At 42.2% G+C, this 23737-nt stretch overlaps 1 protein-coding gene across 3 annotated transcripts in view; it reads left to right on the top strand.

Moving 5' to 3' along the window:
- The window catches only part of SLTM (SAFB like transcription modulator), a gene marked incomplete at both ends in the record, with an annotated part of 57278 nt that extends 37648 nt beyond the window's left edge, over positions 1–19630 (top strand). For all 3 annotated transcript variants that reach the window (XM_080691791.1, XM_080691790.1, XM_080691789.1), the window contains 12 exons: positions 1021–1170; positions 2979–3082; positions 3218–3384; positions 4331–4416; positions 4602–4765; positions 7798–7978; positions 8685–8809; positions 11377–11547; positions 13428–13742; positions 13831–13975; positions 16684–16844; positions 19522–19630. In XM_080691791.1, the coding sequence (XP_080547917.1) occupies positions 1021–1170; positions 2979–3082; positions 3218–3384; positions 4331–4416; positions 4602–4765; positions 7798–7978; positions 8685–8809; positions 11377–11547; positions 13428–13742; positions 13831–13975; positions 16684–16844; positions 19522–19630 (1878 nt within the window). The remainder of the gene's footprint in view (positions 1–1020; positions 1171–2978; positions 3083–3217; positions 3385–4330; positions 4417–4601; positions 4766–7797; positions 7979–8684; positions 8810–11376; positions 11548–13427; positions 13743–13830; positions 13976–16683; positions 16845–19521) is intronic.
- Between the last annotated feature and the right edge of the window lie 4107 nt (positions 19631–23737).

The raw sequence follows: 23737 nt of genomic DNA, 5'->3' as shown, positions 1-23737 counted from the left end.
TATGTGCTTTTATTGTTACCTTTGAAAACTTCATATATTAATGTTGGTATTTATTAGGACTAAAATCATATTAGGATACCATCTGCTTGATAACAAAACTTTGAGCTTAAAAACCTAAATTTCTGTGGGGCAAATCGGCCTTTCCCAGAGTTGAGATAAAACCTGTTAGTGTCCAGGCATCCACACTTTAAAACCTCCTAAACTCCCTGTCTACCCCTTCTGGCACTGTCTTTGTCTTTCAGCACCAGATTATTGTTCTCACGCTTCTCACTCATTCATCCTCGTTTTGTCTCTTCTAACTATCCGTCCTATAGAATTGAAAGTACGTGTCATTTGTGTGTTAATAAAAATTTCAAAGCACATACGTGGAAAGCATTGTCTTTCAATTTGGGGGCATATATTTTTGGGATATTTTAGGTCTGCTTTTTACCTGGAACTGGTTCTTTACTTATTTTTATTTTTATAATATGCTTTTATTGGTGCGTTATACTCTCACATCTTAATGTAAACCATGTTGACAGTGACATACATGCACACAGTACTTGGTGCCCTCCCCCCCCATACACACACTTGCTTTGAAATATAAAGTGACTCAGGAAAGTGTCAGTACTCATTTCTAAACTATAGAACCTTGCTAAGAGATTTGGAGTACACCTCAGATAGGTAATTGTGGTGCAAACCTAATTTTTTTGCTTTTGTTAATTGTTTTATAACTTCATTGGTGTGTTTTGGCTGTATATTTGCTGGGGGGGTAGACAAATGAAAACCAAAAACAGGGTTATGACTTTTTGGCACTTTGAATTATTCTTGTGAATAATTACTAAGTTCATATTAGCAAGGCAGACGATGATCACAAAAATATGAAACGGGGTAACATATACCCAGAATTTATCTTAAATTGACATGTCCTGACTACCGTTTAATTTGAATAACCTCAAGTCTGAAGTTCATCTGTTTAGAAATGTGTGTAGTTATTCAATTGTAAACCTTTTTAAAAAGAAGTGTAATTTTATTTTACAGGTTCTTAGTGCAAAGGTAGTTACAAATGCTCGAAGTCCTGGGGCAAAATGCTATGGCATCGTAACTATGTCTTCAAGCACAGAGGTGTCAAGGTGTATCGCACATCTTCATCGTACTGAGCTACATGGACAGCTGATATCTGTTGAAAAAGTAAGTTTGTCCAAAAGTTTATAAAAAGGAGAGTAATGTGATGGCCAGCACAGGTTGAATATTCCTGTTCTGGAAAAACAAAATCAGAAAAGTTTTTTTTTGTGTGTGTGTGTGGTACTGGGGTTCCTGGAAGCCCTTCTACCTCCGGGCTACACTCCCAGACTTACTTTTACATTTTTGTTTGGAAACAGGGTCTCCTAAGCCAGCGCGCGCGGCTGGCTTCGAACCTGCGCCATCCTCCTGTCTCTGCCTCCCAAGCGCGGGGATTACAAGCGTGCGCCACCACGCCCGGCAGAAAAGTTTTAAATATAATCAGTGTTCAAAAAGCTTCAAACTTTGAAGGATTTTGGACGTTTTTTTTTTTTTTTCCTTTTGGTACTGGAGACTGGATCCAGGGGCATTCGACCTCTGAGAGCTATATTCTCATCTCCTTTTTCTTTTTTCTTTTTTTCTCTTTTTTTTATGATATTGGGGATGGAATCCAGGGGCATTCTACTTCTGGTCTACACCCCCAGCCCTATTATTTATTCTTTATTTTGAAACATGGTCTCACTGAGTTAAAAAGGGCTTCACCTTAAGTGAGGCCTCACTAAGGCCTAAAAGCTGAGGCTTTTGGGGAACTACAGTTCTCCTGTCTCAGCCTCCTAAATGCTGGGATTCCAAACATGCGCCACCATGCCCAGCTTCCTATTTTTTAATTCTTTATTTTGAAATAGGATCTCACTAAGTTGCAGAAGGCCTAAATAGCTGAGGCTGGCCATGAACCTGTGATCCTCCTGTCTCAGCCTTCCAAGTACTGGGATTACAAACCCAACTCATTTTGAACTTTAAATTTTTAGATTCAGAATACGCAACTAGAAAAGCCTGTGTTGTAAATACTCCAAAATCTGAAACCTGAAATACATTTAGCTCCAAGAGCTTCAGATAAGGAATATTCAATCCATAATTCTCGATTTAAAGATGATACTGTTAGGAAGTAAAATTAGAAATGATTTTTTATTTTTATGTGTTAGCTTTTTATTTACCTGATAATTTTCTGTCTTTTCCAGTTTGTCTGTCATCAGCACACTTCTTGTGTGTATAAGTTTTAGGGGTACTGGCGATTGAACCTAAGGGGCATTCTACCTTTGAGCTACACATCCAGTCCCAGTCCCATTTGTTTTATATTTTGAATTGCTGAGGGCCTTGCTAAATCACTGAGTTTGGCCTCAAACCCTTGATCCTCCCAAGTACTGAAATTACAGGTGTGTGCACCATACCTGGCTCAACATACTTTTTATAAATATGAAAGTGTAACTTCAAAACTTACAAATTTTAAGCTGGGCATGGTGTGGTGCATTCTTGTAATCCCAGTGTTTGGGAGGCTGAGACAGTAGGATCACAGGTTGCCTACTAGCCTCAACAATTTAGTGAAGCCTTTTACAAAACTTACTGAGACCCTGTTTCAAATAAAAATTAAAATAGGGCTGGGAGAGCCGGGCGTGGTGGCGCATGCTTATAATCCCAGCATTTGGGAGGCTAAGACCTGAGGATCGCGGTTCGCAGACAGCCGTAGCTACTTAGTGAGGCCCTCTGCAACTCAGTGAGACCCAGTTTCAAAACAAAGAATAAAAAATAGGACAGGGGGTATAGCTTGGGGGCCGAATGCCCTTGGGTTCCATCCCCAGACCCGCCCCCCAAAAAAAAAAATAGGACTTGGAGTGTAGTTTAGAAGTAGAACACCCCCATGGTTCAACTCCCCGTAGTACGCACACACTCCAAAAGAAAAATAAATTACAGATTTGTTTTTTCTGATTTAAACCTTTCAGGTAAAAGGGGATCCTTCTAAGAAAGAAATGAAAAAAGAAAATGATGAAAAGAGTAGTTCAAGAAGTTCTGGAGATAAAAAAAATATGAGTGATAGAAGTAACAAGTAAGGATTTATTTCTTATTTAACTTTTTGTTTGGTGCCTAGTTAAAATATTTTTTGACAAGCAGATAGACTTTTTGTACATTAATTAATGAAGTAGTTCTCATTCTGTTTTCTTATCTGGGGTGATATGGTCAGGACACAAGCCTCTGTCAAAAAAGAAGAGAAAAGGTCATCTGAGAAATCCGAAAAAAAAGAAAGCAAGGATACTAAGAAAGTAGAAGGTAAAGAAGAGAAGAATGATAATGGAGCAAGCGGCCAAGCTTCAGAATCAATTAAAAAAAATGAAGAAAAGAAGCGAATAAGTATGCTATGTATCTTTATTTTTGATCCCTTGCTAATGCATTCTATACTTACTGTTTACAGTGGAAGGGAAAACCTGAGATCAAAAATCCAGGTGAATATTTACACTTTGTTGTTAGGTGTCTTTGGTAGGAAAAGAGACTTAGTAGGGTCGATTGTCTTCTCCTCTTCTGCTCTTGAGAAACAAATATATGCTTCCAGATAAGTGCCTTTAAAAGGTTAACTGTTAAAGCCGGCGTGGTGGTACCTACTTGTAATCCCAGTCCTTGAGAGGCTGAGACAGGAGGAGGATTGAGTAGGTTCGAAGCCAGCCTCAGCTACATAGTGAGGCTTTCAGCAACTTAGTTGAGACCCTGTTTCCAAACAAAATATAAAATAGGTCGGAGGTATAGCCCAGAGGTAAAGGCCTCTGGGTTCCATCCCCAGTACCACAAAAATAAAATATATAAAAAGTTAACTATTAGCCGGGCGTGGTGGCGCACGCTTGTAATCCCCGCACTTGGGAGGCAGAGACAGGAGGATCGCGCAGGTTCGAAGCCAGCCACGCGCACTGGCTTAGGAGACCCTGTTTCCAAATAAAAATGTAAAAATAGGTCTGGGAATGTAGCCCGGAGGTAGAAGGGCTTCCGGGAACCCCAGTACCACCAAAAAAAAAAAAAAAAGTTAACTATTAAATGTGAGCTGACTTAAGCTTGGGGATATAGTAAAAATACTCAAGCTAACTGAAAATGGGCAGTGATTTATATTGAACTAGGATCTTTTGGTATAATTGTAAGTATATTGGATTAAAATATTTTAAATCTTGAAGTTTTCAGAATAAGTAGATTTTATATTTCATACATTGGTTTATGACTGTCTGCCTAATAACTTAGAGTTTATACGTTTTTATTTTCTTTTTCAATAAAAAATTTTTAGACATGTATTTATTTCTCAATTTTCTTCTTTTAGGTTCAAAGAGTCCAGGACATATGGTAATATTAGACCAAACTAAGGGAGATCATTGTAAGCCATCAAGAAGAGGAAAATATGAGAAAGTAAGTCTCTGAGTGTATGCTAAATGCTTTCAGTTGTTTCCAAAAGTAGATTATTCTGTTATCTCTGTAACCATTTTTGTATGCTTTCATATTTAAAAAAGCATGAAAAGCTAAGAAAAAAAGAAATTTGAAAAGTAAAACCCAAATTATTGTAACTTCTAGTTCTTATAATTATTTTTCTTTAGATTCATGGGAGAAGCAAGGAGAAGGAAAGAGCTAGCCTAGATAAAAAAAGGGACAAAGACTACAGAAGGAAAGAGATCTTGCCTTTTGAAAAGATGAAGGAACAAAGGCTGAGAGAACATTTAGTTCGTTTTGAAAGACTGCGCCGAGCAGTGGAACTTAGAAGGTAGGAGAAGTGTCTATTTTATACTTACCTTTAAGTAGAGTTACATCTTTAATACTAGTTAAAACCCGCATTTCTAGAAATTGTATTCCCAGAGAAGACTGTTTGCCACTCCAAAAAAGTGCAGTGTTATTGAATAATTTCTTAAGTTCTCTTAACACTACAGTTTGCAAAGTGCTTTCCATCTGTTATCTCCAATTTAACAATTTTCTAGCGTTAGTTATGCTCAATATTTAATTAAAAAAAAAAAAAAAAAACGGAGGTCCAGAGAGGCTAAATGACTCTTCCAGTGCCACATGGCCAATGAGTGGCAGAGTCGGGACTCAGATCCAAGTCTTCTGACTCCAAGTCCAATGCTCTTTCCTCTACTCCAAAGCTGCTGCCATTTAAAAAAAAAAAAAAAAAAGACTTTCTAGGAAAAAATGATTTTTAAAAAATAGTTTCAAAGTATCAGCTACAGTATTGAAATACTGTGATGAATTTTTAACACATTTAGCCAAAAAGGGGGGGGGGCTGAGACGAGAGGAACGCAGGTTCATGACCAGCCTCAGCAATTTAGGCCCTGTTTCTAACTTTAAAAATAAAAATAGGGTTATAGCTCAGTGGTAACACGGCTCTGGGTTCAATCCCTAGCACCCAAAAAAAAAAAAAAAAATTATTTGGATTAGTGCCCAAGTGAAGAAAGATTTGTTTCATGAGCCTTATTGTATTTGAACTTTATTCTTAGGTAAGCATTCTCTTTAAAATAAACTGTGAAAATATTTTTTAAAAGATGTTCCTATTTTTAGTGAGGCTCTCTCAATAGATGAACATGTTTCAGTTTACTTTCATGTAGCCATTTTTGGGTGCCACTTGAATGAAATACTTTCATGAACAGGTTTTTAATATATTTTTTCCAAGTGTTAACCTATATTTTCTCAGGTTACTTAGGGGATTTTATCTTCATTTGAAAGAGTGTTAGGAGCCAGGTATGGTGGCGCATGTTTGTAATCCCAGTATATGAGAGGTTGAGGCAGGAGAATGGCAGGTTAACAGCCAGCCTCTGCAACTTAGGGAGACCCTCTTTCAAAATAAAAGAATAAAATTGAGCTGAGGATATAGCTTAGAGATAGAATGCCCCTGTGTTCCATCCCCAAGTACCACAAAAGGGAAAAAAGTATTAGCGTCTAGCAACTTAGATAATACAACCATAACCATACAGCTCTAGTAAAAGGAAAGTATCTATACAGCACTCAAACCCATTTCTCCCTTGTTTAGCCAGAATCCCAACATGCTTAGCTCCCTGTATTTGTTAACAGAAGGTCTAGAGGAGTGTGGGAATCGGAGCTTCTAGAGCAGTGACTCAAACCTAGCAGACCAACACTCCTATTTTATTTTTGAGATGGAGCATCACCGTGTTGTCTTGGCTGATCTCAAACTCCTGAACTCATGGGATCTTTTATCGCAGCTTCCCAAGTAGCAGGGACTACTGGCATGCACCACTGTATGCAGCCCTAAATCCCTTTGAAATAAAAAATTGTTGCAGATTCCCTCTTCACTCTTCTGAAATAAAATCGATGTATAACACACCTACCTATACAAATAAATTCCAGAAAATCAATGTAATGACTTACCTATGATATAAATAAGAAAAGCAAGCGGCTCACGCTTGTAATCACAGCATTTGGGAGGGCAATAAAGGATGATTGCAGATCACGGACAGCCTCAGGCCCTTTGCAACTCAGCCCCTGTTTCAAAATAAAGAATAAAAAATAGGGCTGAGGGTGTAGCTTGGATAGAATGCCCCTAGCTTCCATTCCCAGTATGGCAGATAAACATAAGTAAGTAAATAAATAAGAAAAGTAATTCATAACAAAATATATATTCCAGATGCAAATGTTTAGGCATGACTGTAGAAGACTTAATGAAATACTCAGATGTTTGTACTCTATCTAGACTCACTGTGAAAACTACAATTACAGACTGGATTGGTGAGTCACATACCAGGAGAGTGTTGACATCTGAAATGGCAAACAACTCTCGGTGAAGTCTCACAAAAGAATAATTTTCCCTCTATTTATGTGGAGTTGCATTACTGAAAAATTTTGTATATAAAAACTATGCAAAAGCCAGCAAACAAGCCCAGTATGTATTAAAAATGGAGTTAAGTTCTAGGTTCAGGTGTTTTCTGAAGTTTTTGGGGTTTTTTTGTTTTTTAAATGACATCAGTGTCCAGTGTGGCATTTGTGAAAGGTATGAGGAGTGTTGGGACTACCCTCATACTTCATGCATCATAAGGTAGTTAGAGTTCTTGGTCCCTAGCCACTAAAGTTCCCCATCAGTTAGTTTTTATGAGAGTCATCCATTGACCCACTGAGAGACACTGGATTGCTAGAGGAAGATATGTTCATTGATATAAAAGTATGCTGACTGCCTGAGGGTGAGGAAACAACAGGAACACTCTGAGAAATCTAATATGCCTAATTGAGCCCAGCAAATGATTAACTGCCCCTGATTGAGAAAAGCACGTTACCCAGAGCCATCTATTGGGAGCCAGTGGCCACTCCAAAAGGCCCTTTAAAGGCACTGTTTTATTATATAAAACATTTGTTATCATTGATGTTTTAAGATAATAATCCTAAGTCATCAAAAGGAAGTATATATAAGAAGATAATATATATGGTAGACATTGTAATGTTTTCTATCAAAGACAATTGATAGAAGCTAGTTTTTAAAACTCATATGTAAACTATATCCTTCTTTAGAATGTCAATTTAGTGGGCTATTATAGTGGGGTTTTTATTTAAACAGAAATCATCTAAAAGTCAACTATTCTATAAAAATTTAGCTGCTTAGTTAACAGTTTTATAAATAAGCAATAATATGGAATCTGTTTAAAGTTTTATTTTGAGTTCTCTTTCCATTTACATTAAAACTATTGAGATTAAGTTGACGTTTAAAATTGACAACCTCAAGGAAAAATTCAAATTCAAAAGCTATTCTCTTTTACACAGTGCTAGCATAATTTAAGTATTCCTAATACTGATTTTTGTTAGACGAAGCGAGATTGCAGAGAGAGAGCATCGAGAGCGAGAACGCATTAGAATAATTCGTGAACGGGAAGAACGGGAACGCTTACAGAGAGAGAGAGAGCGCCTAGAAATTGAAAGGCAAAAACTAGAGAGAGAGAGAATGGAACGCGAACGCTTGGAAAGGGAACGCATTCGTATTGAACAGGTGCAGTCAGAAAATCTTTTCATCTTAAATAACTCACCTTTTCCAAACCCTGTGATTTTTTTTTTTTTGCCCTGAAATTTGCTTTACTCATTGTAAAGCTTCATAGAATGAATTCAGCTAATGAGCAATTAAGTATCCCTGAAAGACAACAATGAACTAGTTAAAATACATTTAATAGTGACTTTGTTCTAGATAATTGGTAATAACCCCAGCTCTGCAATATAATGGCAGCCTAATAGTCTGAGCATAGGACTATGAGTCCAGAGTAGTTGTAATCCAGGCTCTGTCACTATCCCAGTCTTGGGAAATAATAAATATTTTCTTACATATCATAGTGGGAATGATTTCCCAAGGCTGGAAGGAAATAATGCCTCTCTTTGCACAATTGCAACCCAAGGTTTAAGGCACTTAGTTTTGTACATATTAAGAAATCTTATTTCTCATTCCCTTTAGGGGCTTTTTTATTAGTCAAATGATTAAACTAAATCTGACCTTCCCAAATTCTTGCCATGCAACCCATTCCTTTTAATGTTATGGAACAATAACTATAATCTAGATTATCGAAATCAAATTTGTTCATCCCAGGTGTGTTTTTTGCTTAGTACTCACCTATGATGGTTTTTAATGACCAGAGTAAGACACAGTTGCATGTATACTTACCTCGTGTCTTCGTTCTGTATTGGTTGGTTCTTCATGTCACCTGAAGGAGCGTCGTAAGGAAGCTGAGCGAATTGCTCGAGAACGAGAAGAGCTCAGGAGGCAACAGCAACAGCTTCGCTATGAACAGGAAAAAAGGAATTCTTTGAAACGTCCTCGTGATGTAGACCATAGGTACTTGTTTACTTTCTTCTTTTACAGTTATATTTGCTGTCTTACTTCCATTGAGCCAAGACTAAAATGTTAAAAAGTATAGGCTCAAGCTGGTTGTGGTGGCGCACACTTGTCATCCCAGCATTCGGGAAGCTGAGACCGAGGATTCCCCACTTAAGACAGCCTCCGCTACTTAGTGAGGCCCTCCACAACTTAGTGAGACCCTGTTTCAAAATAAAGAATAATAAATAGGGCAAGAGATGTAGCTTGGAAGTCGAATTCCCCTGGGTTCCATCCCCAGACCACCACCCCCTCAAAAAAAAGCATAGGCTCAAGACAGGCGTGGTGGCACACACTTGTAATCCCAGCATTTGGGTGGCTTAGACAGGAGGATCACGGTTTGAGGACAGCTTCAGCTACTATTTAGTGAAGCCCTTTGCAACTCAATGAGACTCCATTTTAAAATAAAGAAAAAAAATGGGACTGGGGATGTCACTTAGAGGTAAAATGCCCCTGAGTTCTGTCCCCAATACCACCAAAAAAAAAAGTATAGGCTCCCAGCCAGGTGTGGTGGCACAGGCCTGTAATCCCAGTTGAGAGGCTGAGAAGGAAGGACCACAGGTTTGCAGTCGGCCCCAGTAAACTAGTGAAGTCCTCTGAAATTTAGACCCTGTTTCAAAATAAAAATTAGGGCCAAACGTGGTGACGCATGTTTGTAAATCCTAGCATTTGGGAGGCTGACACAGGAGGATCGTGGTTCGCAGACAGCATCAGCTACTTAGGCCCTTTGCAACTCAGTGAGATTCTGCTTCAGAATAAAGAATAAAGCATAGGGCTGGGAGTGTAGCTTGGAGGTAAAATACCCCTGGGCTCCATCCCCAGTACCAAGAAATAAATAAATAATAAATAGGGCCAGCTCAGAGGCAGAATGTGCCTGGGTCCAATCCCAGTATCACACACATACACAAAAGTCTAATCTAACATGCCTGGAATAAAAAGTCACGGCCAACATACGTGGGAAGGATTCCAGTACTGAAGTGGGTACAGTGCCCTGCCAAGGAGGAGAAGCCTGCTTTTCTTCCATTTGCTGAATGATTTTCATTATGACTGAATACATTGTGATAGTAGGTTTTGGTAATGGTTCTTAAACTCAGACTTGTTGTGAAAATTTTTATCAGTAGTCCAGATAGTATTAAAATGGAAGTCAAAAATTTGGGAAGACTGAAATACGGATTCTTTGGGACATTAACATTAATATTTCTTGATAGATACTGAAATATAAGCCAGATGTGGTGGTGTAGACTTGTAATTGCAGTACTTGGGAGGCTGAAACCGGAAAATTGCAGGCTCAAAGCCAGCCTCAGCATCTTAGGCCCTACTCAACTTAGTGAGCACCCTGTTTCAAAATAAAGAAACTAGAAGTGAGCATGGTGGTGCATGCTTGTAATCACAGCATTTGGGAGGCTGAGAGAGGAAGACAGCCTCTACTACTTAATGAGGCCCTTTGCAACTTAGTGAGACCCTGTTTCAAAATAAAGAGTAAAAAATAGGACTGGGGGTTGTAGCTCAGAGGTACAATGCCCCTGGGTTCCATCCCCAGTACGGGGGTGAGGGTGGGGGATGAGCTGGGGACATAGATCTGTCGTAGAATGCTCAGTGCCTTGGGGGCTCAATCCCCAGTTTAAAAAAAAATACTAAAATATTAATACATTTATTTAACTTTCTTGTAATAAGTCCTCTGTGCTTTATTTTAATTGTGTGAAATGAATGAATTGTGCTTGAGACTTGCCTTTCCAAAGTTAAAAATAACTTAAAAAGTTGTGGGCTGCTGATTAGAGCGTTTTGTTGTTGTTGTTTGTTTGTTTGTTTGTTTTGCAGTACTGGGGATTGAACCCAGGGGCATTCTACCTCCAAGCTATACCCCTAGCCCTATCTTTTTTTTTTTTTATTCTTTATTTTGAAACAGGGTCTCACTAAGTTGTGGAGGGCCTAAGTAGCTGAGGTTATCCAAGAACCACATTTCCTGTCTCAGCCTCCCAATTACTGGGATTACAAGCTTGTGCCACCACACCTGGCCTGATTAGAGTTTATTTAACATGGTGTCAAAGGTTTTGTTTTACTTATTTCTTCCATTTCATCATTTTAAAAGGTGTGTTGGTGCATGCCTGTAATCCCAGTACTTGGGAGGCTGAGACAGGATCACAGGTTTGAAGCCAGCCTCGGCAACTCAGTGAGGCCCACCCACATCAGCTTAGTGAGACCCTGGTTCCAAATAAAAAATAAAATAGGGCTGGGGACATAGCTCAGAAGTAGAATACCTCTGGATTCAATTCCCAGCACCACAAAGATAAATAAATGAACAGGCAGTTTTTTAGCTTTTTTTCTTTTTTAAACTTCCCTAACATTATATAACTTTGTGACTAAGCAATTGATTCTGTTAGCTTGTGCTCCTCACTGAATGTGTTACATCCTGAGTTTAGTAGATTCTTGTGCACGCAGTTCTAACATTTGGTATGTATGACTCCAAGTGAGTGGTTTTTTATTATTTTAAAAGTAATTTTATAAATAAACAAAAATTTCTCTTCAAGGCGAGATGATCCTTACTGGAGCGAGAATAAAAAGTTGTCTCTAGATACAGATGCGCGATTCAGCCATGGATCTGACTACTCTCGCCAACAGAACAGATTTAATGACTTCGATCACCGGGAAAGGGGCAGGTTTCCAGAGAGTTCAGCAGTACAGTCTTCATCTTTTGAAAGGTAAACATGTTGAAAATTGTTCTCTTTAGTATATGTGCCTTGCTAATGCTAACTCTGATTCTCTATTAAAATATTAATTAAGAGGCCGGCGTGGTGGCTCACGCTTGTAATCCCAGCATTCGGGAGACCGAGACCAGAGGATGGCAGTTCACGGACAGCCTCAGCTACTTAGCGAGGCCCTTCGCAACTCAGTGAGACCCTGTTTCAAAAAATAAAAGACTAAAAAATAGGACTGGGGTGTAGCTCAGAGGTACAATGCCCCTGAGTTCCATCCTCCCAGTACCACCAAAAAAAAAAAAAAAAAAAATTAAGGTTGGGCGTGGTGGTGCACACTTGTAATCACAGCATTTAGGAGGCTGAGATGGTAGTTCGCGGCCAGCCTCAGCTTCTTAGTAGTGAGGCTCTCTGCAACTCAGTGAGGCCCTGTTTCAAAATAAGGAATAAAAAAATAGGGCTGGGAGTTTAGCATGGAGGTAGAATGCCCTTGCATTCCATCCTCAGAACCACACACACAAAAATAGGAAAGAAATATGCCAACTGAGCATGGTAATCTTAGTACTTGGGAGGCTAAGACAGGAGAATTCCCAAATTTGAGAATCGTCTCTGCAATTAGTGAGACCCTATTTCAAAATAAAAAATAAGACTAGGGGTGGAGCTCAGAGGTAGAATGCCCCTAGGTTCAATCCCCAGAACCCCTCCCCACACACACACAACACGCACTTAGTCATGGGGCCAAGCATGCTGATGCAGTACTTGTGAGGCTGAGATGGGAGGAGTGCAAATGCAAGGCCAGCCGAGGCAGCTTAGTGAGATGCTATCTCAAAACATAAAAAGTTTGAGGGGGTGGGGCTCAATGGTAGAGTGCCATTAGGTCCAATCCCAAGTACTACTTTAAAAAAGAGCACCAAGTCCTGAGGCTGGAAATGTGGCTGAGTGGGGTAGAGTGCTTGCCTAGCATGTATGAAGACCTTGGTTTGATTCCCAACACAGAAGAAAAAGGACTCACAGTAGTAACGAGCCAGACCAAGTGTTTAGAACAAATTGTATGCTTGGTTGCTTAGGATTTTGTTAATATGGGTATGTATTTAAAATTAGTCCAATAGGCCATTATAGCAAAATTAAATGGGTTGGCTTTATCTTCTTGCCTTCAAAACTGTGCCTCAATTGTTAGGAAGAATAAAACAGTCTTCAGTTTGGTAGTGACTTCAGTATTTTATAACATTTTTCCTGGATTCTTAAAAAAAAAAAAAAAAAACTATCAGCAAGGCGTGGTGATGCATGCCTGTAATCCCAGTACTTAGAAAGCTGAGACAGAAGGATCACAAGTTTGAAGCCAACCTTAGCAAGTAGTGAGATTCTCATCAACCTAATGTAACTTTGTTTCCAAATAAAAGTAGGGCTAGGGGTATAGCTCAGAGGTAGAATATCCCTAAGTTTAATTCCCAGAACTACAAAAAAACAAAACAAAACCAAAAAAACAACTACCATATACCATCTATCATACTGGACATGTAGCTCAATTTAAAAGGAAATTTTTATTGTCTGTAATTAGCGGCCAGGTGCGGTGGCACACGCTTGTAATCCCAGTACTTGGGAGGCTGAAGCAGGAGGATCATGCAGGTTTGAAGCTTGCCTCGGCTTCTTAGTGAGACCCTCCGAAACTTATTGAGACCCTGTTTCAAAATAAAGAATAAAAATAGGGCTGGTGGTATAGTCGGAGAATATCCCTGGGTTCAGTTCCTAACACACACACACACACACACACACACACACACACACACACACACACACACACACAGAAAGTGACATAGGTTATAAAAGTTAAGACATAAAGGCCAAGGAAGTGCTTAGGGCCTGTGTTCTCTGTTTCTCATCAATAGGCGAGAACGCTTTGTTGGCCAAAGTGAAGGGAAAAAAGCTCGGCCGACTGCACGAAGAGAAGACCCAGGCTTTGAAAGGTATCCCAAAAACTTCAGTGATTCCAGAAGAAATGAGCCTCTACCACCACGAAGTGAACTCAGAGAAACAGACAGACGGGAGGTGCGAGGGGAGCGAGAGGAGAGGAGAGCGGTGATCATTCATGACCGGCAGGACTTGGCCCACCCTAGACACCCCCGAGAGGCCGGACCCAACCCCTCTCGACCCGCCTCCTGGAAGAGCGATGGAGGCCTCTCTGCGGACAAGCGGGATGCCAGGTAGCCACCAGTGCCCCTAGGATCGTGCATTTACCCTCTAAAAATGATAATGGGGTTATGAACAGCTGTGGCTTTGTGTCCTTAACAGAGTTGAAAGACCAGAAAGGTCCGGGAGGGAAGTCTCCGGGCACAGCGTGAGAGGTGCCCCTCCTGGAGGCCGGAGTAGTGCTGCGAGTTACGGAAGCAGAGAGGGAGACCGAGGAATCATCTCAGACCGGGGCGGTGGGGCCCAGGTAGGTGTCGAGGAAGGCGTGTCGGCGCCTCTTTAGAAGCAGACTTTAGAACCTGTGAAGTCAATACAAATAATATAGGAGATATTTTTTCTCTTGTTTTTTTGTTTTTTATTGAAAAGCATAGTCTTGCTCAGTTGCTAAGACAGGCTTTGAGCCTGTGTCATCCTGTCTCAGCCTCCCAAGATCTGGGATTACAAGCATGCGCTACCACGCCCAGCTAGGGTGCCATTTTGATATGGCCTACATTTGTTAAATTGGAGTGACTGAGCTAGTTCTTATAAAAGATCCTAATCTTTCTCCATTTTGTGGTGAATAAACATCAGTAATCTAAAGAAGTAAGATACTAGCTTTGAAAAACTTACTTTTTTGAGCCGGGTGTGGTGGTGCACACTTGTAATCCCAACATTCCGGAGGCGGAGACCAGAGGATGGCGGTTAGCAGACAGCCTCAGCTACTTAGCGAGGCCCTTTGCAACTCAGTGAGACCCTGTTTCAAAATTATAGAAAGACTAAAAAATAGGGCTGGGGAAGTAGCTCGGAGGTAGAATGCCCCTGGGCTCCATCCCTGGTATTGCAAAAAAAAAATTTTTTTTTTTTTCATTTTAATTAAACCTTCTGCTATGCTTTGAGAATTGTTATATTTGGTTATTGAGCCTTCCTAATGATAGCTATGTTTTATGTATTTGCTTGTTTTATTATTTTTTCTCTCCTTCATAGGTAGCTTAAAGTGTAGAACCAAAATAAGAATTTTTTTGTGTTGTTTTTGTTCTCTTGTTTCTAAAGGTAGATGGCTAGAATATTTTATGTTTTTAAATTGCCTTCTTTTTTTATATACTGGGGCTTGAACCCAGAGGCATTCTACCTCCCAGCCTGATTTTATTTCTTATTTTGAAACTATGCCTTATTTTGAAGCTATGCCTCCCAGCCTGATTTTATTTCTTATTTTGAAACAGGGTCTCATGAGGTTGCTGAGACCCTCAATAAGTTGCTGAGTTTGGCTTTGAACTTGCAATCCTCCGGTTCTAGCCTCCCAAGTACTGGAATTACAAGCATGTACTACCATGCTTGGCTTTGTTTATTTATTTATTTATTTTTTACGGCTCTGGGGATGGAACCCAGGGGCATTCAACCTCTGAGCTACAGCCCCTGCCCTATTTTTTATTCTTTATTTTGAAACCTGGTTTCACTGAGTTGAGGAGTGCCTCACTAAGTAGCAGAGGCTGTCCACGAACCGCGATCCTCCTGTCTCAGCCTCCCAAATGCTGGGATTACAAGCGTGCGCCACCACGCCCGGCTCATGGTTGGCTTTTAAATTGCTTTTTATTCTTTTATTTTTGTGACACTTTGCTGACTTTTTTTTTTTTTCTTCAGTACCAGAAATGGAATCCAGGGGCACTCTACCTCCTAGTGGCACCCCCAGCCCTACTTTTTATTCTTTATTTTGAAACAAGGCCTCACTGAGTTGCAGAGGGCCTCACTAAGTAGCTGAGGCTGTCCGTGAACTGCTGCAATCCTCCCATCTCAGCCTCCCAAATGCTGGGATTACAAGCGTGCGCCACCACACCCAGCCCAAAACATTTTTTTTAATCTTTTGGCATTCTGTCTAATATCACTGTACATTGCTTTGTTTAGCACATATATGAAACAGGTTTGGGTACACAGCTCTGTAAGTTTTAATGTGTCTAATAGCAGGTGTGTTTGTTTGATAGACAAGTTCTTCTGGCTTTTTAACCTGAACAGAACTTTTTTTGTGTGGTACTGGGGATGGGACCCAGGAGCATTCTACCTCTGAGGTAACACCTAACCCCCCCCCTCCTATTTTTTAGTCTTTTTATTTTTATGAAACAAAGTCTCACTGAGTTGCAAAGGACCTCACTATAAGTAACTGAGGCTGTCTGCGAACTGAGATCCTTCGGCCTCCTTAATGCTGGTGTTACAAGCATGGGCCATCATGTCCGGCTTGAACAGAACTTATAAAGCTGAATATATACATAGTCCAGATATTCTGCATTAATTAGAGTTAAGTCTCACAGATGAGTCTTCGGCATTCAGCCGTCCTCTTAGAAAGTATGTCCTGAGGAGGAGATCTTGTTCCTGCCCATGAAAATTCTCTTTTTTCATACTGTTGGTCTGCAAGTGGTTTGGCCAGTGTTGGAGCTAACTCTGTCTGTATCTTCGTTTTCATTTCCTGTAGACTAGGTGTCACACTCCCTTCAATCCTTGTGTCTGTGGTTTGGTTTCTTTATGTTCCCCTTTCTGTTCTTCCTCGTCATAGGTAGCAGCGCGCCGTAAGAGCTGTCGCGCTGCGTAGTCCACGTAAGATAGAGGACCACTGCTACTTTGTGCACCGTTTGTGTGTCGTCCTGGCAGGTTGATCGTGTACCCGCCCTGCTTTGTCTTAAGGTTTTTACGTGTGTGCACATATGTTTTCTCATACATAGCTCCAGGCATTTTGAAGTACTAAGGCCAAAAGTGCCGGGGTGCTAGAGAATAGAGAAGCAGCGATAGCGGTGCACATTTGTTTCCTCCTCCCTGCTCTGCAGCGAGTCGCTTCTCGCTGTGAGGTGGAGAGGAGCTCTTTTCAGGTGCTTGCATCACTCATCCTCCTACCTCCTCGGGCCGCATCTTAATTTGCTTGAACGGCATGCCAGTATACTTGAGTTGGTGTGAGACCGGCGTCACGACTTCTCTTTTCCTGTTGTTCTTTAGCACTATCCTGAAGAGCGGCATGTGGTTGAACGGCACGGACGGGACCCAAGTGGACCAAGGAAGGAGTGGCACGGCCCGCCCTCTCAGGGGGCGAGCTATCACGACGCCCGGCGGATGGGCGACAGCCGGGCAGGAGCAGGCATGCTAGGCCAGCATTCAAGGTGAATAGCTCGTCACACAGCACACCTTGATCCTTTCATTTTTATAGTCCTCACTTTCTCGGATAAATTGCAGTTAATACAAATCCTAGGTCTGCCCAAACATTTCCTCCATCTTAACTCAGAATTCCCAAAGTACTGTATGCAGAGCAGCTGATATTCATTTGTGCGTTAGTATCATTGTAAGTTGATTGGGTTGGCATTTTGTGGAGTCCATGCAGATACATGTATGTTTCTGTGTCAGAATCCAGGAGGTAATGAATATTAACCTCATGTTAGAACCATCTTGTTTACTGTATAGCCTGCCTGTGATCCCAGTACTTGGGAGGCAGGATCACAGTGTAAGGCTAGGGAGACCCTGTTTCAAAATAAAAAAATAAAGTCAGGCATGGTGGTGCACGTTTGCAATTCCAGTACGTGGGAGGCTGAGACAGGAGGATCACAGGTTCCAAGCCAGCCTCAGTTACTTAGTGAAGTTCTCAGCAACTGAGTAAGACTGTTTCCAAATAAAATATAAAATAGGTCTGGAAGTATAGCCTAGTTAGAAATCCCCTAGGTTCTATCCCCAGCACAACCAAAAAATAAATAAATAAATAAAATAGTGCTAGGAGTGTAGCTCAGAAGTAGAATGCTCCTGGGTTCCATCTCCAGTATGGCAAAAATAAAAAATAGCCGGGTATGGTGGCTCATGCTTGTAATCCCAGCACTTGGGAGGCTGAGACAGGAGGATCATGGTTCGCAGACAGCCTCAGCTACTTAGTGAGACCCTGTTTCAAAATAAAGAATAAAAGAATAAAAGCTTGGGAGGCTGAGACAGGATCGCACAGGTTCAAAGCTAGTCTCAGCTACTTAGTGAGGCTCTCAGCAACTTAGCGAGACCCTGTTTCCAAATAAAATATAAAATAGGTCTGGGAAGCCAGGCGTGATAGCACACGCTTGTAATCCCCACACCTGGGAGGCAGAGGCAGGAGGATTGCACAGGTTCGAAGCCAGCCACGAGCCGCTGGCTTAGGAGACCCTGTTTCCAAATAAAAATGTAAAAATAGGTCTGGGAGTGTAGCCTGGAGGTAAAAGGGCTTCCAGGGGCCCCAGAACCACCAAAAAAAAAAAAAAGTAGGTCTGGGAATGTAGCCCAGCAGTAGAAGGCCCCTGGTTTCCATCCCCAGTACCACCAATAAATAAATAAATAAATAAATAAATAAATAAATAAATAAGTAAGTAATAAAAATAGGGCAGGGGGTGTAGCTCAGGTTGAACGCCCCTGGGTTCCATCCCCAGACCTGAAAAATAAATAAATAAGTAAGTAAATAAATAAATAAATATAAAAATAATATAGGACTGGGATTTTAGCTCGGAGAATGCCCCCGGGTTCAGTTTTGAGTACTACACACATACACACAAGGAAACCGAAGATATGTTGTATGTTCTGTTTCCTCCCTCTCCATTAACTAACGGAACTTTTGGACATTTAATCCACAGCCTCCTCATAAACTAAGGGGTGAGCTTGATTTTCCTCCTCACACAGTCGCCTTTGTGGCCTTCAGTGGCAGATCTTCAGCTTCTCCCTCCCCTCGTCCTCCTCTCTTTCCCATTCCCTTGTGCTAAAGGACACACTCGCCTGGTGCGTGGCCGCGGCACACCTGTTCTGTTGGTCACCCGCCATTAGAGAGCAGTGTTAGCAGAGTGCAGTGGTGGAGGCCTGTAGTCCCAGCCACCCAGACTGAGGCAGGCAGCTTGCGGGTTCAGGGCAGCCCGGGCAGCTGAGCGAGATCCCATCAAGGCTGAGGCTGTAGGTCGAGGTAGAATGCCCCCGAATTCAATCCCCACACACAAAAAGATCACCAGTGACTATATATATATATATATATATATATTTTTTTTTTTTTTTTTTTTTTTTTTTAAATTACTGGGGTTCCTGGAAACCCTTCTACCTCCAGGCTACACTCCCAGACCTATTTTATATTTATATGGAAACAGGGTCTCTTAAGCCAGTGAGGCTGGCTTCGAACCTGCGAGATCCTCCTGTCTCCGCCTCCCAAGTGCAGGGATTACAAGCGTGCGCCACCACGCCCAGCGTACCAGTGACTTTTGAGATAATTTTTTTAGTTCTCAGGCTCTTTAAGTTCTGTTCACACCATTGATTTTCTTCATTTTGAAATTCTTCTGTTTCCTAAGTTAATTTTCTTTCTACTTTTTTTTATTTATTTTTTATCCTTTATTTTGAAACAGGGTCCTCAAGCGTTAGTGTATAGCAGAATCTCTCAAGCAAATCGCTGGGGATCCCCCCAGTTTCCCTTGCAGTGGTCTGAGGGAGGGTTGCTGTTAGTCTAGGGTCCACACTGCGAACCACTGGTTCCTGTGTTCTTGGTCAAGTGGCTCCTGAAGAAGGGTGGGGCTGGAGTGAGCTTGCCCGCGTTTAGATTCCCACTCCACTGCTGAGGAGGCCTCTGCCTCGGATGAGGACTGTGTCTTCCAGGCCTCGGCTCCTCTTGGTAGCACACCAGGGTTAGTGACGGTGTGAGCGCACCAGGGTTAGTGACGGTGTGGTGCTCACAGGAAGTCAGGTAACGCAGATGACGCAACTGAGCGGCACGTGGTGGCGGCGAGCGCCGCGCAGCTGTTGCCACAGTCACTCATTCTTTGTTCTCTAACAGTTTTTTTTCCTCTCATACCTTTTCAGCAACACATCTCCAATTAATAGAATTGTACAAATTAGTGGCAATTCAATGCCGAGAGGAAGCAGCTCCGGGTTTAAACCATTTAAGGGTGGACCTCCACGGCGATTTTGAAGGCGCGCCCTCTCCACATGGTTTCAAGATAATTTATTGAAATCTCCTGTAAACTTTACTTGACTACTTGTGAAGAGGACCTCTGACTTGCTTGAGAGTTCTGTCAGACTTTTTTTCTTTTTTAAAAAATTTAACATGATTGCTTTTCTCAATTTTAGAGAAGATGTTTAAATAGTTCTGTTGTAACTTTTCATAGTTTTGTGTATCACTCACCTTTTTTCTCACAGCACCAAGACACATTTGAGGAGACTGGACTGAAGTTGCTTTGCCGGCTGCTGTGTGGAGTCTGCAGCTGCGCTAGTGGGGATTTGCACATGGCTGGGTGTGTCAGGCTCTGGGGTCACTCGTCACGGAGCGGTTGCAGCCTCCGTCCTGAAGGCTGTGTAAGCTTAGGTCTGCTGTCTAATTTTTAGAAAATAAGATTGTTCTTTGCATTTCTGAGTATTATGTAACCTATTTTTGCAAAAGGTACTGTTACGTTAAGTGCATCTGTGTATCCTGGTTTAAAAAATGTAATCTTTTTTGAAATAAACCTTCATATTCTGTATAGTTGTTAAAGTGTTGAACCTTTTTAAGTGTAAAATGAGAACTGGTTTTCAGTTTAGTGTAGCAGCACACTTGTTCAGGTTTGCATGGTATGAAACCAAATAGATGACTGAAGCCTCGGCCATGAGGTTTATATCCTGAGGTTCTTAGACTGAGTTGTGCAGGTAAGTGCACTTCTAGGTAATCTGCACTGTCTGATGGAGAAATTCCATCTCTGGGAATTGTGTGGGTATTATTGTTTCCATGTTCCCAACTATGTTGAGAAGTGGAAAAAACCCAGATTCTAGATTGGTGAATCAGTTGGGTTTTGTAAATACTTGTATGTGGAAAGACATTGTTGTCTTTTTGTGAAAATAAAAGTCCACACCTGGAAGTGTATGTGTCTTTGTTTCCAGCTCTCTAGGGCTTAGTTCCCAGCCCAGCTGGTGGTCAGCCAGTCCTGGCTAGGTGTCGGGGTCAAAGAGCAGCCTCTCCACGCTTGGGCCTCGGGAGTAAGCCTCCATCGCTGGCAGCGCCCTCCGCTGGTGCAGAGCCTTCACTGCTCGGGCCGGTGCACTTGCCTAGCATGCTCAAGGCCCTGGCTTCCATCCAGAACCTAGAGGAAATGCAGAGGCTTAACCCTCACCTACTGCCTTTTCCCCTCATGTTCCCTAGGAGCGCCCGTCAGGGTAGACTAACACCAGCTTTTCATGAAAGCTCCCACGCCCCTTCATAGGAATCAGTGATGAGCCCAGACCGCCACGGGTTCTTAATGAATGTAGCAGTCTGGGTGGGTGTGGGGTCACTTCGAGACTGCTCTGGAATATGAGGAGGAATTTTTTTTATGTTACTGGAGATAGAATCCAGGGGCATTGAACTACACCCTAGCCCTTTTTTTTTTTTTTTTTTTTTTTTTTTGGTGGTACTCCTGGAAACCCTTCTACCTCTGGCTTACACTTCCAGACCTATTTTATATTTTTTTATTTGGAAACGGGGTCTCTTAAGCCAGCGCGGCTGGCTTTGAACCTGCACGATTCTCCCGTCTCTGCCTCCCAAGTGCGGGGATTACAAGCGTGCGCCACCACACCCGGCCCAGCCCCATTTTTTATTCTTTATTTTTGAAACAGGGTCTCGCTGAGTTGCAAAGGGCCTCACTAAGTAGCTGAGGCTTGTCCTCAAACTGCGATCCTCCTGCCTCAGCCTCCTGAATGCTGGGATTGCAAGCGTGCACCACCACGCCCAGCCTAGGAGCAATCATTTATAGGTTCTTGTAGACATTTGTTCCTGGCTGTGTACGTGTGAGATGGCTCAGACCTCTGGCTAGGGCAGCCAGAGTCTTTGACATGTTGGGGAACTGATTTTTTTCATACTGTTCTGGATTTAAGAGTCTGCCATCCCCAGCCCTGCAACTGCAGGAGTGCCGTAGGGGTCTATTCTTCATTTCCTCATTGGCAGCACTAGTGCAGTGCAGTGAGCTGCCTCTGACAGCATCCCTGCCCTTTGCCACTTGGGGTCATCGTGCTGCTCTACTCGCTCGCTGGTACAGAAGTTGCACCACACAGCGCTGACATTGGCCAAACACTAGGTGCTGAGCGACATGTAAAGCATTTAAGTACATGGCTTGCCTAACACTTGAAAATAATCCTGCTGGTCAAAGGTTCAGTTTACGATCCTGCCTATTTTTCAGATGGGCACCTGAGAAGTCATTTGCTTTTCAAAAATTAGATCTCTAGCTGGGCCATGGTGGCACACACCTGTAATCCCGGTACTTGGGAGGCTGAGACAAGAGGACCAACAGGTTCGTGGCCAGTCTCAGCTACTTAGGCCCTCTACAACTTAGCAAGGCCCTAAATAATGTAAAACAGGGCTAGGGGTGTAGCTCAGAGGTAGAATGCTACTGGGTTTAATCCCCAGTCCCATTAAAAAAAAAGAAGAAGAAGCTTTACTGCCATGCTTGGTTACACATGATTGTAAACTCAGTACTTAGGATGCTGAGACAGAAGGATTGCAGATCTGAAGGCAGCCTTAGCAAGTGCCAAGACTCAGCAACCTACGGGACCCTGTTTAAAAATAATCTGGGCCATGGCCGGGCGTGGTGGCGCACGCTTGTAATCCCTGCGTTTGGGAGACGGTGACAGGAGGATTGCTCAGGTTTGAGGCCAGCCGCTTGTTCTGGCTTAAGAGACCCTGTTTCCAAATAAGAAAAAATATAAAAATAGGTCTGGGAGTGTAGTCCGGAGGTAGAAGGGCTTTCAGGAACCCCAGTACCACCACCACCCAAAAAAAAAAAAAAAAAAAAAAAGCCAGGCCTAGTGGCGCACACTTGTAATCCCAGCATTCAGGAGGCTAAGACTGGAGGATCGTGGTTCGCGGACAGCCTTAGCTACTTAGGCCCCCTGCAACTTAGTGTAACCAAATTTCAAAATAAAGCATTTTTTAAAATAGGGCAGGGGGTGTAGTTTAGAGGTTGAATGACACTGGGTTTCATTACCAAACCTGATTAAATAAATAAATAAATAAAATAGGGCTAAGGAAGCCAGGTGTGATGGCACAGGCTTGTAATCCCTGCGCTTGGGAGGCTGAGACGGATCACGCAGGTTCGAAGCCAGCCTCAGCAATTTAGACCCTGTTTCAAAATTAAAAATCCGGTTGGAGGTGTAGCTCGGAGGTAGAATGATGCTGTATTCAATCCCCAGTACCACACACACATACAAAAAAAGATACAAAAAATACGTATGTCTGGGCGTGGTAGCACACGCTTGTAATCCCTGCTCTTGGGAGGCTGAGACAAAAGGATTGCACAGGTTCAAATCCAGCCTCAGCTACTTAGTGAGGTTCTCAGCAACTTAGACCTTGTTTCCAAATAAAATATAAAATAGGCCTGGGTTCCACCCCCAGTACACCAAAAAAAAAAAAATTGAAAAAAGGAGCATTTGAGAAGCTGAGATAGGAGGATCGTGGTTCGTGGTTTGAGGACAGCCTCAGCTATTTAGTGAGGTCCTTTGCAACCCAGTGAAACCTGTTTCAAAAAATAATAGGGCTGGGTGTGTAGCTTGAAGGTAGAATGCCCGTGGGTTCCATCCCCAGCACCACCAAAAAAAAAAAAGGGAAAGAAAAAAAATAGGGCTGAAGGTGAGGTGTAGCTTGGAGGTAGAATGTCCCTGGGTTCAATCTCTACTTACACACACACAAAAAAAGATGAGTCAGCCTTCGCATATTTTCATAAGACATTAAAGTCAAACTATGCCTGCTGTCGTGTGTGGGTAGTACATACCTGTCATCCTAGTACTAGGGAGGCTGAGACAGGAGGATTGAGGTTTGAGGATGGTCTCAGGAAGCAGTGAGGCTCATCAAACTGTTTCAAAATAAAAATAAAATGGGGCTGGGGGAAAGCACGGAAGAAGAGCACCTCGGCTCCATCACCAGTAGGACAAATTAAGGCTGGGGTGTATCCTGGAGGTCGAGGGCCCTGGGTCCATCCCCAGAACCAAGTGCACTCACGTGAGCGCACACCACACACCTCACAAGTAGCCGAGGCTGGCGGCGAACCTGATCCTCCGGCCTCGGCCTCCCCAGTGCTGG

The sequence above is a fragment of the Muscardinus avellanarius genome (assembly GCF_963383645.1).
Source record: "Muscardinus avellanarius genome assembly, chromosome: 3".
In the NCBI taxonomy this organism is placed as follows: Eukaryota; Metazoa; Chordata; class Mammalia; order Rodentia; family Gliridae; genus Muscardinus; species Muscardinus avellanarius.
The sequence above is the reverse complement of the archived record's forward strand: the minus strand, read 5'-3'. Positions and strand labels throughout refer to the sequence as shown.